Source organism: Triturus cristatus, chromosome 4_1, assembly GCF_964204655.1.
Source record: "Triturus cristatus chromosome 4_1, aTriCri1.1, whole genome shotgun sequence".
In the NCBI taxonomy this organism is placed as follows: Eukaryota; Metazoa; Chordata; class Amphibia; order Caudata; family Salamandridae; genus Triturus; species Triturus cristatus.
Window position 1 is genome coordinate 1,225,541,460 of NC_140585.1, and position 17,163 is coordinate 1,225,558,622.

General features: G+C 44.4%; 1 protein-coding gene across 1 annotated transcript in view; it reads right to left on the minus strand.

Moving 5' to 3' along the window:
* Positions 1-17,163, minus strand: part of GLI1 (GLI family zinc finger 1) — a 335,487-nt gene that overhangs the window by 41,596 nt on the left and 276,728 nt on the right. Inside the window, exons 2-4 of the mRNA XM_085654620.1 lie at positions 8,369-8,539; positions 2,693-2,791; positions 1,182-1,377 (exon numbers count right to left, since the gene is read on the minus strand). Coding sequence (XP_085510746.1) covers positions 1,182-1,377; positions 2,693-2,791; positions 8,369-8,465 — 392 coding nt within the window. The 5' untranslated portion in view covers positions 8,466-8,539. The remainder of the gene's footprint in view (positions 1-1,181; positions 1,378-2,692; positions 2,792-8,368; positions 8,540-17,163) is intronic.

The window sequence follows — 17,163 nt, forward strand, 5'->3', positions numbered from 1 at the left end:
AGTAACTTGTTCAATTGAAGCATGTCTAGCAGGACTATACTATGTGATGGAAAAGGAATACTGTGAAAATAGCTATTCAATGTGATACAGTTACCAGCACCTTATATGTTTCACATGGCACAATTAGGGGTACCATAGCTGTCTGATGAGGATGCAAGGTAAAGGCAGTCAGCAATCTAGATGGGCGGAGGAGCAGGGAGAGGAACAGGAAGGATCAGGAGAGTAAGCTCCGTGACACGGACTGGTAAGTGGGGCTGGGCCGTGTTTGAAGTCGGGGTAGTTATTAGGGGTGGGGGTCGGTTTTGGGGCTCATGGCGAGGGGGGTTAGGGTAGTTTTCAGTGGAGGATGTCAGTTTTAGGGCTCAGGGTGGGGGGACCTGGAGTCTAGGTCATTTTTTGGCATGGTTTTAGGCCTCAGGGCAGGGGAGGGGAAGAGGCAGGTTTCAATGCTGGGGGCAGTTTGAGGACCCATGGTGGGGGGACGACTGGGGTCAGAGCTGTTTTTTGGGCAGGGGACAAGTGTTAGGACTCAGGGTAAGGAGTTGGGGTAGTTTTAAGGGCTGGATGGATTGCAGGGCTGGGGTATCGGGTGCTACGGTACAGGCCGGGGGGCTGGGGTGCTCACTTTACCATGCATATCCCTTTACCAACCATGTCTTTACAACAAATTTCTTTGTAAAGGCTTGCATGCGTGATAAAGGCATGCGTGGTAAAGACGCAGTTGTGGTTCAGACCGTGTTCTTTAGGCATATGTGGTTGCATTATTCAACCATCAAAAACGTGTTTATAAACACTGATAAAATATGTATGAGATATGAAAATACATATATAAATGTTTTGGAAGTAAAAGTTGAAAAAAGTAATTACCAAATAGTATTGACCTAATACTTAAGATAAAAACTGTACTTATATCAAATGTATCAGAAATCTTCTGTAAAACAAGTTTATTAGTACCAGTTTATAAATCCATATGAGTGGTTAGATGTTTGAATGTACAAGTGTTAAAGTGGACATTGCTTGTACAATACATTTGCTCATGTTCAAAGTTTTTTTCTTCTTTTCATTGCCTTTGAATCCCTTCAATGACCAGGTCCATTTCATTTACGGTTGCCCAGAATGGCAGACATTTTTGGATCACCATCCCACAATGCTGGGGAGAATGTGACATCATGATTCTTTACCTGATTGTTCCAATGGATAGATGGCCATAGGAGCCGTTGGCTGAGCTACAGCGGGAGTTGATGAAAGCCACCAGAGAGTTGGGGGAAGTTCGGATCACCGTCTGCAGGTCAACGCTTGCATCCAAGAGGGGGGATATGGAGAGAGCCCGTTTCTTGTTCAACTTCATGGTATTACGAGGGGTGGAATACCGAGACCCTGTGAAGGGAAAAAACAGACAAGCGGGGAAAATGTTAAGTATGTGAGAAAGAGGAGGAGAAAGGCTGGGCAGAGTGGACAGATCTGAGCAGGGTCAGACAAGAAATCAAAACCAGCCTTGGCAAACATTTTCAAATCAGCCCCTCAGTGAGGCCGCGGTTAGACTGGGGCAACAGGGGCTTCCATGGATGGGTCCTGACACCCCATCCTGCTCTGAAAGCAGCCCCTAGGCTGCGGTCCACACGGCATGCCAGAGTGCCCGCCGGCCTCTGAATCTGAGATAAAGCCCTGCACGAATTATTCCATCATATGTAATTATTTATTTTGATTTTTGTTCATGATTTTGAATATAAACAGTAACCACAGAGAACGTCTTGGCATTTGGTGGATGCGCTGCTCCACCTGCACCTTAATCGTGGCTATAGTGTAGTGCTCAAAGTCCCAATATTGAAACACGTGTACCTTTAAACACAGAATCACACACTTATAACCACAGTGGAAAGGTTTTATCGTCATAGGAGAGCAGTACCTGATATGGCTGATTTGAAGAAACACTGAGTCATGTCTCCCAGATTCCATTCTAGAATCACTTCACAGAAGAAACCAACCATGGCCACACTCGCGGGTCCAATTTCTTGTCATTTATTCTCACTGCATAGATTGAACCCCTCGTGTTTTGCTTAAGATGAAACGCCTATATTTATAACTACTTTAAATGAAGGAGCGCCTGGCATCAACCATGCAAGCAGATTCAGTGGGCACAATATACTAATTATTATCATTGTTGAGGGCGGAGCTGTCAGGGAACAATTCATATTTTTCCCAACAGGAGCACTGTGACCCACTTGAGGCTTCATCTCTAGTTAATCAAGGGTCGTCCCCAGACTCAATATTTGTGATAAATATAGTATATTAGACTATTGAACTCTAGGGTTATCTAGCATCTGTACATATATTACATATATGAATTCACTCACCGTGTCCCATAAGAGGGGCAGATTGAGCCCTGAATTCACTCACCGTGTTCCAGGAGAGAGGGCAGAGTGAGCCCTAAATTCACTTACTGTGTTCCATGAGACGAGCCCTGAATTACTTACAGTGTTCCATGAGACGAGCAGGGTTATCCCTGAATTCACTCTCCGTGTTCCATGAGAGGGCAGAGTGAGCCCTGAATTTACCTGCGGTATGTAGTCATCATGTGCACAGCGGGTCCCTGAATTCAATCAATGTCTGTACTGATCATGTGTACATTTGTGCCTTGATTCGCTCATTGCTTTCACTCCTGATTTATACATTGTGCCCCAAATTTACTCACCATCTGGGGTGATGATGTGCTCGTTGGGCTGAGCCATGCCGCAGCCATTGTAGCTGGTCATGAGGTTTGCTTGGTGGCAGTAAGGCATCTCATTTATTGCTGAAATAGAGACAGAAGTCAGCAGTTAGTGCACTATTGTGTTAGCATGGTTCTCAGTGTGCCCTCCCACATCTCCGACCACAGAAATCACATGTATTCCCATAGGGCCATGGGGGAACTCCCTATCTGCAACACCCTAAGAAGACCATATTATTCCAGGTCGCTAAAAACTCCACTAATACCCTGGAGCGCCACACTACCACGCGGCACCACCCATGACTCCTGATGGCATCAGGATCAGCCAAGCGATCTCTAGTTCATCAAAAACATCACAGTACGCCACACCCCACATGCCGGAAACTAGAATACTTTGTCAATGTTTGTTTGTTTATTTAATAGTTTGATATCTTGCCAATAAGGCCATACAAACAATACAATTAAAACTGAAAAAACAACATACTTCTTAAAACGTCCATTCATCATAAATGAATTTCATTGCATCAATAAATATAAACATCTATAATACACCAGTCATACATACGAAATATTCTAAAATCTGCAATCAGGAATTTACCTAAAATAAAACAAAACAATCTCCTTATTATTTGTGCAAAATACAATAGTTACAATTCAAAATACGCCAATCTTAAGCACAAATTATTCTAAAATACCGCAGGCCTTTATTTAATATAATATGACAATATCCATGTTGTTTGTGCAAACTACAATTATTTAGGTGCAAAATACAATTATAGCACAACCTAACTTCTAATATAGGCGGTAAGTACTGTAAGAGACACAGCGCATATAATAAGTGAAAAGTATTCTATTACCCACAAACATGAAATTCTCGATAGTATAACAATATCATTATTGTTGGCGCAACCTACAATTATTGTTGTGCAAAAATACAATTATAGCACAAAAAAATGCTGATCTCCAATTCTCAAGTTAAAGAAGCAAGATCCAGCTAAAGCTGTAGAAAGGAAAACCATGGGAGTTCGTCCAGTTCCTACTTCATATCTTATGATGTCTTGTGGTGTTCAATAATACTCATAAGTAAACTCAATTTGACAGAGCTCGTAATTCATAGATATTTGGATCGAATCTACCTATTCCATAAGAGTACAAAAGTTGCTATGAGCTAGTCAGCTCAGCAAGCCATTCAGCAACTACAGGCCAAAATTTCCCAACGGCAATTCGCAATCTCAAGTTATTCCATTTAAATATTACTGCCATTAAGTTGTTAATGTGATGGACCTGTACAATTCTAAAACCAGGAAGTAGCACACTGCTTCTTACTATGTCGCAGCACCTGAAAAATAGAATTATATGCAAAAAAGACAATGGAGCATTATGACAGAGGGGACAGATTACACTTTCCACTCCAACCCCTTTACTTAACTTCTACTTTATAAAGGCCGGCATCGCCCCAACCTAACCTTCAAGGCCCATTTCCTAATGTAGCCTCTTTTAATATCACACAAATAAGCCTGGATATGACCACCACAGTGTGACTCCCTTTGATGTTGCAGGGTGTCTCTATTGCCCACATTCTAAATCTCCCTTTCTTGAACACTCATCTATCAAGCATCTTAACATTTGTTTCTTCTGTGATGCAGACAGGTTTTGCTGGTCAAACCCTAGTGGGATAGACAAGGAGCCCTTAAGGTCTTGTAAATTAACACCCTTTGGCTGAGCTCTTCTCCAGAAAATAGAATGTTATTGTTTGCCTCAGGGATCCCTCATCTGCCTTTGTAAGACTGGCCCAATAATTGAGAATATTCTGCTTGTATTTAAATAATATATTAGTTTGGACTAGTTCCAGCCTCAGGGCACAATTCACCAAGCCTCTAGGCAAGCCGAGCCATCGTTTTCCAGATATAAGTTTCAATAATTTACAGCCGCTTTTTGTTCTTTACTGACAAAGCCTCACAGCCATACAACAGTAATCTTTACGGGTTTTGCATTGTAAGTCTCTCTCAGAACTTCAACGGACTTATGCCCCAGAGCTAGATCCAACCTATGTAGGGCCCCTGCAATCTCTCTGGAGCTTACTTCCTGAAGGTCTATGTGAGATTTAAAGTTTAGGTTATATCTGAAGATGAGACCTTAATATCTACATTCTTTTACCACTTCCACTTAGTTTAACAACCACTTATTGCTGATGGACTGCAAACTTCCTTTTGAAAAGACCATGAGCTTAGTTTTAACCGTATTCATTTTCGGTGCATTGGCCTTGGAGTACCCAGAAAAAGCATCCAATGGCGTTAGATCCAATTGCGCAGTATTGTTATCATAAAACATTACTGAAATGGCCTCAGCTCCTAGTTTTGGCTGGAAATACTAAACCTGGTTTAATACTACCGTAGCATCTGCAATATAAAATGAGAACAGGAGCGGAGACAAAATACACCCCCGCTTAAGGCCATTGGAAGGAATTATTTGTCTAGACAGAGCTCCAGTGACCCCTAGTTCTATCCTTGTCCATGAGCCCTTATGCAATTGAGTTATCAGCTTTAATAAACCAGACAGGCATCCCCATTTACACATTTTTCCAAGAGTAATGCCCTATTGATAGAGTCAAACACCGTTGACAAATCGACATATGACACATAAAGAGGCTGTTTTATATTTAAGGCGTATTCTTCGGCAAAAAGATTTCAATGTAGGCAGACTTCTGTTTTTGAATACGCTTTAGACCTTTGGTAAAACGCTGGCACTGCTTACCCAGTCTTCCAATAAAACCAACAGATGTTTCACATACATTTTACTGGGAATGTCCAGCAGAGTAATCCTACAGTAACTCAAAGGCAGGTCCCATTCACCTTTTTTTTACAGAGGAACCCTAATGCTTCCGTTCCAGGTTTCTGGTAGGTTATATCCACTAATTATGGCTCCAAACACCGGTGCCAGAACTTGAGCCCAAAAACTAGGATTACGTTTCATTATATCAGAATAAAGGCCATCAAGACCTTGGGCCCTAGAGCTTTCAAACCTTTCATTATAGCCTTAATACAACTTACTGAGGGGATCAGAGAGCTCTCCGCCATCCCCTTCTCTGGCGGCCCGACATACTTGCCCCCATTACTCCTCCATTTTCTTCTTTTAATTTATACAACTCGGATATATACCTGACCCATACTTCTTCAGGGACTGGCACTGCTATATGCTATGATGTTTTTTAGTCAACCATAGAGCGATAATAACTATGTTCCAGAATTCCTTTTGTCTACCCGTACAGAGTGAGACGATTGCCTTTGTCCATACAATCATTTTTTGTTCTCCATATTATTTGTATTACTTCTCTCCTATAAGTTATCCTATGCACTTTAATTAGGCACTTCCTATCTAACCTGTCTGTTTTATAAGTCTCCCTTATGTTCTTATTTAATGTGGACTTGGCCCTCGCCTTCTCGGAATTATAAGTTCCCTTCCTAACCCGGCCCCTATTAAGGCCCACCAACGCAATGTTTCTTATGGAGGCAATTAAGTTCCCAAAATCCTGTATTATATACTGAGATGGTTGATCGGTCTTAGATTTCAAATGCTCCATCATACTAATTGCAGTTTGAAATTTTAATTTTGCTGACCACACTTCCCTACGTTCATTCCTATAGTAAATTGGCTGACCATTCTGCCAGAGGTCTCCTAAATAGGCACCACTGTACAGCGAGATCACAAGTGGTTTGTGGTCACTACTTGCAAGATCGCCTATTAATAGATCCTTAACTAAACCAACATTTTTGGAAGAGAGTATTACATAATTGGTTAGTGTAGCCACTCTTCCGTTGTCGAAAGTGAGCTGGGCCGACTGGTAGCCTACACATCTGCCATTAATAATTGTCATGTTAAGGGTGGCTAACGGTGTAACTAATTATCTACCTATCACATCACCCGCTGACCTGGCAAGACCTGACACAGAATCCCCAAAGCATTTTTTTCTCAAGTTGGAACTCATCATTCGATGGGTTGGGGGGAATCTTTGCAGTAATATTGCTCATCAATAAGATTGGAGCATTAGGGAAGGACAGTGTAACTTTATCCATTAGAACTGCCAGATTTTTTAGCTGTTTTTCCTGCATTTTATCTGGGTGAAGTATGCATTAATCAGTATTAGATCTGGAATGCCATTTTTCCCCATTTTTTCCTTTTTTTTTCAATGACAAGCCCAAAACTTACATTGTCAAAAATGAGTACATTCCTTGAATAAAATGCTTCCAACAATTTCATATTTTACAGATATCATGACAGGTAGGCCTCCTGCAGGACGACCGAAATGCCCCTTGTCTGCTTTAACTCTAAAAACTCAATAATCGCTCAGCACCATTTCCTCCGAATCCCAGGTCTCTTGCAGTGCAATAATCATAACATTATTATCCCCTGTCAGAGACAACTGAGATTCAAGGTTCCTTTTCAGACCAGCAATATTCCATGACAACAGATTAACCCCATCCTCATCAGGATCTGCAGAATAGAGGTATTGACTTTGCCAATGGGGCAAACCCACCTGGCCTCCTAAAACCAGAGTATGTAAACCCCGGTGTACTTCTCCTGAAATCAGAATACTATGCCATGTGGCAAATCTCACAGCCTCCTGAAACCGCATGCCCATGTTTCCTGAGAGCACCATAGTGTGCCTTGGGCCCATCTCCACCTCCTCCTTTATGAGAACATTATACTGCTTCATGGAGAAACTCTCACCTCCGGCTTCCTGAGAACATCTCACTGTATCATGAGGCTAATCCCACCCTCCTCTTGAAACCAACAGGATGGTGCCCTGCATCAAGCCCCATTTGAAACCTCCCGAAAAAGCAATGCTGAGTTTTGTGACTGTACCACTGAGTGGTGAGGGGCGAGGTATGGCCCGGTCCATAAAGCTAGCATACTGTGCATTAAGCTAGCCCCACCTCCAGTCCCATAACAGCACTATACTGTGCAACGAGGGCGATTTACACCCCGGCCCCTAAGACCAGAATGCCCTGCATGGGGCTATCTCTTACTTCTACCACCTTGTCATCATACCCTGTGTAGGGAGTTTATGAATATCTGTGTGTTCCCCAGCACCTGACTGCAGCATCACATTTGTCACTAATGGCATCAGTGGCCATTGCATGCACCATTTGTAGGGTCATGATGTGTCTTGAAATATATGATTTATGATGCCACCACTTTACAGCAGTGCTGGACTACTGAGCTCTTCTCAATGTCACAAAAAATTCAAAATACATCAAATGGTGACTGGCTGTCACATACCAGTTGCCTTCGCATTCTGTGGAAGTGTTCATAAAATTACAGCTCTGTTGAAGTCTCAAATAAGCTGGATTAAAAATGTAAAAACAAGTGCATGATTTTGGAGAAAATGAGGCTGAGACAAGAAGATGAAAAACTTAGCTCTGCGTACAGATGAAAGTGATTTAGAGGACTTGACCTTTTTTGTGTTATTACGTCAAGTGTTGACGTACACTACAGTCTTTGGGCCTGGTGATGGCGGTATACTAGCAGTCTGAAATGGTGACGGTGTGCATCTGCTGGTCATTTTGCACAAGACCTCGCTTGGAAAAGCTCCTTGTGAATCCCTACTTCGTTTTAAAGCCAATTTAAGCTGTTGTTATGGGTTAGTTTATAGGAACTCACCTTCAGTCCTGGGATTGGAGGAAGCCTGTCCGTGGAGCGCCCGACGATAGCAATGTTCTGTGTAGCTGTTCACCGGCGGGTTCATGGCATTATACATGGTCTGCCCTGTGCAGATGAGGAGCTGGCTGTGAAGGAGAGTGGGCCACCTTCAAGGGCCACATGCGATCGAGGCTGCAAGAAAAAGAAATGGCAGCACTGAGTAAACTCTCAACACTTGGGGAAGATCTAGAGAACAGAAATAGGGGTCTGCCACATTTGTCGCACTGGGCGCCCTGAAGAAAAGTAGGGGGATTGTAAAATAGGGCGCCCTGTCCTGTGACATTACATTCTGCTCTGCTAGTTTCATTCTGTGCAAATTATTACGAGTGGACTACACCAAACTAATGCAAAAAGTAGTTAGTAATATTATCAATATTCTAGCAAATCCCTGCCAAGGGCCCATCAAATATTGGAAAACTAGACATGAACGTGCAAAAGCTTTGCATCCCCCGCAACCCCCCTTTCATTTGCTCCCTACGGCATGCATAAGAGACATGGTACATCAAGGATGTGTCCAAGCCTGGTCTACGAGGGCCTGAACCGTGCCAGATGTTTTAAAAGGAATATTTTAAAGCTGTTTTTTAACCTCTGCTGCTAAACCTCACCTGCTGTTGGTGATCTTCGCTCCAAAGCGCGCCCCCACTTCCTGCGCAAGCACTTCCGGTTAGTTCCCAGTCTAGTGCACAGATTAGCCAGCCGCTGCACAGCAGGGCTGAGTGGTGGGTGGGTGGAGCCTCAGGCCATTTCTACCAAGCTGGTGCGCAGCGCGTGTGCGCAGCTGGTGCGCCTTAGGCAAGCCCGTCTGCGCCCGGCCGGGACCAGGGGCCAAGATCCCTGGTCCTGGCCACCTTTATTCTTTGGCTGAACTCCATCGCCTAAAACATGATATAGCGCCGCTTGATAACATAGTAGCAGCCGCACTTAAATCAGAAGGGCTATTAAGGCCACAAAAACATATTGTGTACCACAACTACGCAAATCTCTCTTCAAGTTCACTCGGGCCCTCCAACCCCCCGGAACTTAGATTTGCGTTCTTGAACACCCGGTCTATGCAAAAACACAACTTAGAGGTTTTCTCCTTTTTGCAAGATGACACAATAGATATTTTAGGTGTCACCGAGACCTGTCTTGAGGATTCCTCAACTCCTGATTTGGTAGCCGCCTTGCCCCCAAACTACGCGGCTCTCTATCATAATAGATCCGGTAGCATTAGAGGGGGTGGGGTCGCTTTTCACTACAAACACCTCCTCAAGGCTGAGACGCTCTTTGCAGAGAGTATTGAAGGGGCGGACATACTAGGGGCAAAGTTCTGTTCTCAGATGGTCTGCGTTGTCGCCCTGATTGTCTACCGCCCCCCGAGAACGTCGCCCAGGTTCATCGAATGTCTGACGGAACTGGCTCACGAAATGCGCTCACGATACCAATGTATAGTAGTAATGGGAGACTTTAACTTCCATTGGGAGCAATCGCCCAAAGAGAACCAAGCAAAACTAATGGACGAGGCACTGACCGCATTGGAACTCCACCAAATTGTGTTAGGCCCCACCCATGAGAAAGGCCATACACTTGACCTGGTCTGGACCTCCCAGCCACATACCAACCCCCCGGTCATCATGCGCTGTTTTTGGTCTGATCACTATATCATTAGTGGCCGTCTCTCACTTTTGGAGCATAAAACCCTTCCACCCCCAGAATGGAAAGTTCTTAGGAGTTGGAATAAAATCAGAGCTGAGGACCTGGTCTCGGTCCTCAGAAAATCCAGTCTCCGCAGTCCCACGTTAGGAGACCCCGATGCACAAAGTACCGCCCTGACGCAAAGGCTAAATAATGCCATCAATATACTCGCACCTGCTCGAAGGGAAAGAATAAGGAACAAGGGTAAAGGAGCTCCTTGGTTTAGTGATGCCCTACGAAGTATGAAACAAGAGCTTCGCCAATGTGAGCGAGCCTGGCGGAAAACCTATGATCCCGATGCCCGATTAAAATACGTACAAAAAAGCTATAATAACAAGAAAATCTGAATTTTATGAAGTCAAGATCGCGTCCGCTAACAATACACAAAAAGAGATTTTTAAGACTCTGAAAGAACTTAGACAAGTGAAGGAACAGAAGCCTTCCTTCTGGAGGGAAGACAGCAATACATTTCAAGCCTTCTTCACTTCTAAAGTGAAAGATCTCCTAACTGAAATCCAGCGTACCCCCATGCTCCCCTGCATTTTAGAACCAACACCCCAGCCCCCCCTCTTTGACAAACCCCTCACCTCCTTTCCTACACTTACGCCTGACTCTTTGGATATACTTATAGGGCGTGTGAAATCAGGTTCGCCTGCTGACCCTTGTCCCCCAAGGATCTTTAGGATGGCATTCCCTGGGATCAAAGCCGAGATCCTCTCACTTCTCAACGTATCCCTAGAAACAGGACAAGTCCCTAGGGACTTCAATAAGGCACGTTTCATTCCGCTCCTAAAATAATCGGGGCCGACACAAAGTACCATTTTTCGGCCAATCTCCCAACTCCCATTCCTTTCAAAGATTCTGGAACAGCATGTTTTACTTTCACTATCACATCACCTGGAAGTCAATCATCTCTTACAACCTAACCAGGCAGGATTTCGGGCCCACCACAGCACGGATCTGGTCATGCTCTTGGTATTGGATGGATTACGACTAAAGGCAGATACAAAAAAAACATGCGCCCAGATCCTGCTAGATCTATCCGCTGCATTTGATACGGTCAATCATGTCCTACTCCTGTCGCGGATTTCTGATCTAGGGATTCAGGGCAAGGCGCAAGCATGGCTCACGTCCTTTCTGAATGGCGCTCCCAGAGAGTACAGCTGACTGACGCTGTATTCAGCCCAGGCACACTCTTCTTCGGGGTCCCACAGGGTTCGGCACTATCACCCCTCCTGTTCAATGCCTACCTTCAACCCTTGATAGACGCACTGAATCAGATGGAGTGCCAGATTTACAACTACACCGATGATAACCAAATTATCATTCAGATTGATAACTCTCCCACTGCCCATGCTAGAGTTCAGAACATTCTTAAATTTACGGTCAACTGGTTGACGACCAATTCCTTGAAGATCAACCCAGATAAGACAGAGGTGTTGGCTATCACCACTGATGCCAACCCTTGGAGCAATCTCTTCTGGCCTCAAGAGCTAAGCAAATACCCAGAGCCAGCCTTAGCTGTAAAAAGCCTAGGTATGCCAAGCTATCCATGACCCAACAGGTGTCGGCAATAGTGGGCACTTGTATAGGCTTGCTGAGGCAGCTACGCAAACTGGCCCCCCTTCTCACTTTTAACACCCTCAGACTAGCTGTATCAGCCCTAATTATATCAAGATTAGATTATGGCAACTCCCTCTACCACGGCCTTCCAGGAAAACTACTGGCAAGATTGCAGATAGTAATGAACAATGCCACTAGACTGATCATTAGATTGCCCAGACAAACACATGCCACACCTCTCCTTCACCAGTTACATTGGCTCTCAATTAGGCAGAGGATAACATTTAAAGGCCTCTGCATTGTACATAAAGCCATCTATGGCCAAGCCCCAAGATATATCAAAGACAGTCTAGCCAAATACAACCCAAGTAGAACGCTACGGTCATCGGAGGCCAGTCTGCTGGTCTGCCCCCACTCTTGCCTGTCCTCCATAGGAGGTAGAGCGTTCTCCACTTGCATCCCTCAAATCTGGAACAAGTTGTCTGAGAATGTACGAAAGGAACACTCTCTGCTCATGTTCAGGAAAAAGCTCAAGACAGTACTATTTCAGGAGGCCTGGGGTACGCGGTAGCATACCCCACTCTCACCTTGACCAAGGCAGCACTGTCTCACAGCGCTTAGAGACCGTAGGGTGATAACGCGCTTTATAAATAACAATTACAATAATATCCATAAAGAATATATTCAGAGGCAATTGAGAATAATGTCCTTACATAGTGATTATCCTATAAATCTAACAACGCACCAGTCTTTCGAGTCCTATATTTGACACCGACGGGGTGCTTTAAGGTCACAGATCAAGTGTGTATTGTCAGACCATATTGATCTATCTGCTTTTATCAGGAACAAAGGGTCTAGATTTCTAGTAATAACACTCACTGACACTCTAAAATTATCATGTTCGCCCACACTGCCTTACTCACACACACTCATACACCATGTTATTGTTTACATACACACAGTGTAGCAGTTCCATAACATACTGGTAGCTTAGCATCTTCCCTTAGAAAGCACCTCCGGCAGGTCACCCCAAATGACAGGTGACCTCATCACCCTTTTACCTCTGTAACCTGACCTGTTTCGTAGAGGAAAACAAAAAAACGTCAGGTGGAATGCTTGAGTTAATCTTAGACACTAGTCATTACCTGGGCCACACCTCATCCCGTCGGTTTTTGCCCACCAAGACACCTCAGATTGGAACTGGATATATGCAAGGCTACTTTGGCCCTGATCCAGTAGGAGCAGTCCAACCTGAACTGCCAGGCCAGGTTCTCTCTGAATGGGAACACAAGTAATCAATCCGAAACCCAAGAACCCCTGAGAAGTGGCCTGTTGTTTAGGGGGGGTGACATTGATATTTCCTGCGGTTCCCTGTTTGGAATGCATGTAGCACATAGATAAGTGTCCCTCACAAGCAGCATCCCTAACTGTGTTTTGCTGGGGCTACTATCTGCCCAAAATTGGTTGACAGGGATAATTACTGCAATTTACTGAGGTAAGGGCTGATTCCTTCACATTACTGACTGACAGGGTCTTCTCCATGCTGATATGTGGCTCTGATTACTGCTTAGTAATGATTTATGCTTCCGATTACTACACTGTGCTGGTGTATGGCGCTGAATAAGGAACATTAGGGCTGTGGGAAGTGTGTGTCTTCACTAGTGAAGTTCCTCTAATTTCACCCTTAAAAATTTTTTCAAGGCTCCTTGTTTACCTTTGCTCAACAAAGTTTTCTCCATATTGAAACATCATTTTCACGGTTACTCCAATCAAACTCAGACAAGCTGGAAAATATTTGTCTAAGCAAGATTTTACCGCTTGCTGAGATTTTCAATACACAAAGCCATTGTGCACAAAAAGAATAGGGAGACTTTGTGTCTGAGCTGGTAGGGAATCCTGATTCAGCCTGTATAAGGAAGTACTGACAGTGGTGCTAGAACAGTTTTCAGAGTGGGGGGCTGGCCAATAACATCACCTCAGAAAGACATAAGGGATATGTGTTAGTCTGTCTTAGAAATCTCAACAATTACTGCCTGAAGAGAGAAATTGAAGGACCTCTTTCTTACTCATTCTCCATCTAAACACCCTCAAGTTGTATGGCGTGCTGCAGTACCTCCCGCATCCGTAGTCCCAGCACCACTGGTTACTAGTTGAAGTGGGATTACAAGAAATGGGACTTCCAGGTTTGGTATTGTTGCTCCCTATTAGGGGTGCCTGAATAAGGACATGTTTGACAGGCATTGTTGTAATAATCATGATTGGAATATGTAAACGGCAAAGCAAACTCTTCACAACATTTGCAAAGTAACAAGGGTTTACATGGAATCTTTAATATTTCCACAATAAGCTTTACTTATCCATAATGAACATATATAAACGTATCAGGCCCGACAGAAGTGCACAGTTATATGCTGAATGTATGGCTAATGCAGGACAGGGTTACAGGAAGTTTCAAACTTGCCATTATGTCGCCTCTTTGAAGAAACTTAAAGCAGATACTGAGAGGAGATATTTCCAGCTCCCCGCTCCAGTATTCGAATACTGGAAACAAAGGCACCTAACAGTAATAAGGCTATTCACGTCTCTCCTACGAGAAAAAAATGTGCAAGGTAGAGAAGTCAAGCCAAATGCAATTGTGGAATAAAAAAGATACTGCAGAAGTTATGCAGAGAGAATTATTACATTAGTTTAGTAATTGTTGAGTCAGAAACCAAGAAAGGGGAGGTGCAGCGGTAGGCGAAAGCAAGCGTTTTCCTAGAGGCCATTTAGGTGGGTCTTTAGAGATTAGTCTCTAGCTTGACGTTGTGGTTCACCTGACAACACGTGCACAGAGTAAGTCTCAAAAGCTCAATTCCCTGCTAGTATTCAGTAGGCCGTGAGATTGGTCAATGCTTCCTTTTCTTGGGTCTCTCTTCCCAGACCTTGGAAATCCGATGTTGTTTATCCCCTGCCAAATACTGGATGTTCTCGCCAACACCATTACTTCGCTGCCAGCCTTAGAAAAGGCAACTGAGAAAAATTAGTCAAAACACTTCTCTTACTATTAGATGCAAGCTTGTGCCCTTTATTCCTGAGAACTTGGGTTCCACCCTGGTGCAGGGGGTCCAGTCAGCCCTGATGTGGGTGACTGAACTGAGATCTATTCCTTATGACACAGATGTGGCAGGCATGGTTGTCCTTCATCTCTTCCTGCATTCAGCATTGTCGAGCATTTAATCCTAGTTGAGCAGCTGCCCGAAGTGGGTGGTGTAGGAATCGCATTTGTGTGGTTTAGCTCCTTTTTGAAAGGTCAAGCCCAAATTCTCTCTCCCATCCGTTTTAGGTCTCTCCTAGGCAGCGCATGCGCTGTCTCTTTGAAGACATGCTGTATCTAGGATATGGTATTAAAAAACACACCCATCTTTTCATCGGTTCCTCTTGCTGTCCTTTAGAAATGCTGGCTTTTCATTGGTGAATACACTTAGTAGTCCCTCCTTTTGGAATTTTGTACCCTCCTATGAGGATGGCCCCAGTTACATGTGTTCTTACTCTTCAGGTTAATTATACTTTAAGAGCTCTCTTTTTCTGGTTGGCCTGCTTCTCTGTTCGTTAAGTGCTCTGTTTACTTGTGCAATAAAACTTTGGACCACTTCATTTGCTTGCCGTCCCTTAATCTCCCTGTGACTCCCCCTCTCCCCTCCCACAACACAGCTTGCAGACCCCCACCACCCTTCCGAGGCCACTGCTCGGTTTGCTTTCCTGTCTCCTCTCACCCCCTCACACAATACTGCTTGCCCGTACCCACCTCTGAGATCGCTGCATTGATTTCTTATAGTTATTTTAAATTAGTAGCTTTAATCTATATTGCGCAGCTATCCAGGCACTCAGGGAAATTAAAAGATCTGCACATAATCAAGGGATGTTGAGCCAACACCAGACTTGAACATGGATCCCCAGCTCCCCAGTCGGCAGCTCTCACCAATGTGGCACATCCTTTCCCTATCCATGTTGCAGAGTGGGGTATCTTATGGGGCCAAAAGAGGTCCCAAGAGACACCCAGTGACAGGCTCTGGTACTACACTCTCCCAACCCTGCTTGCCTTCCCTCACCTCTGAGATCGCTGCATTCATTACGTATGGTTATTTTAAATTAGTAGCTTTCATTTATATATCGCAGCTATCCAGGCGCTTGGGGGAAATTAAACGATCAGCTCATAATCACAGGATGCTGAGCAGACACCAAACTCAAACACAGATCCCCAGTTCCCCAGTCCGCAACTCTCACCGCAACCCCATATCCTTTCCCTATCCATGTTACAAGGTGCAGTACCTTATGTTGCCTAAAGAGGTCGAAGGGACAACCAGTGACAGCCTGTGATACTGCACCCTCACAACACTGCTTGCCCACCTCCGAAATCACAGCATTGAATTTTAGCGTTATTTTAAATTAGTAACTTACATTTATATAGCAGAGGTATCCAGGCGCTCGGGGGAAATTAAAGAATCAGCCCATGGTCACAGGATGTTGAGCCGACACCAGTCTCGAACATGGATCCCCAGCTCCCCAGTAGGCAGCTCTGGCCACTGCGGCATATGCTTTCTCTAACCATGTTGCAGGGTGCAGTACCTTATGTCGGCCTTAAGAGGTCCCAAGGGACACTTAGTGACAGCCTGTGGTACTTCACCCTTCCACTGCTTCATGCACAGTAGAACAGTAAATGTTTCTGAACCCACAATAATGTGCTGCATAGCTAAATACTTATACGGTCCCAAAGGCGAGACCAATTGCATTGCAAATGCTTGTTAATATTTGCACTCTCTTGCCACTCCTGTCAGGTATGTGGGCTCCATTGTCCCAAGGCAAGCTGACAATTCCCACCTTGAGAGCCTAGATTCCAGTTTTGCTTCCCCTCTGAATGATTGCTTGCTGTTCAGAACTGAATTACAACAGAGCTGCTTCGTATTGGTGAAGACTAGCAAAGATGGAATAAGTCACTCTGATCTTCTTTAACATCTGCAGCCTGTCCCTGGCAGAGGTTATCTTTCTCTCAATACTGGAGACACCAGAGCTAACAAAATGGCTGATGAACTAGGTTCCGACAAAACCCCAGCACATCCAGCAAAAATTTCATGGCGTGGTTTGATCCAGACCTCCCCTATGCGCACCAGATCTCGATTGTTGTAAAAAACACTAACCACAATGATTCAGCCCAAACTACCTACAGCAAGTAACATTACATTGCACACCCTATCAAAACCTACATTCAAAAAGGGCAGCCTTGTTTCTACAGTCCAGGTTCAAGCAGGGAAAGAAAGGATGCAGAATGATGCAGGTCATGGGCGCACAACTCGAGAACTCACTTGGCTGTGAGGTGAGAAGCCAACAGAAACTCGCAGGCTTGACTCAAAACCTGAGAGCCAGGCTCCTCCTAGAAGCCTTCTCAAAACCTCTAAGTAACGCAGAGGCAACCACCCCTGTGATAAGGGGCAGAGTTCCACTCTTCAATATTACCATTCTATGAGCCAAAGGGGAGTGGCTGG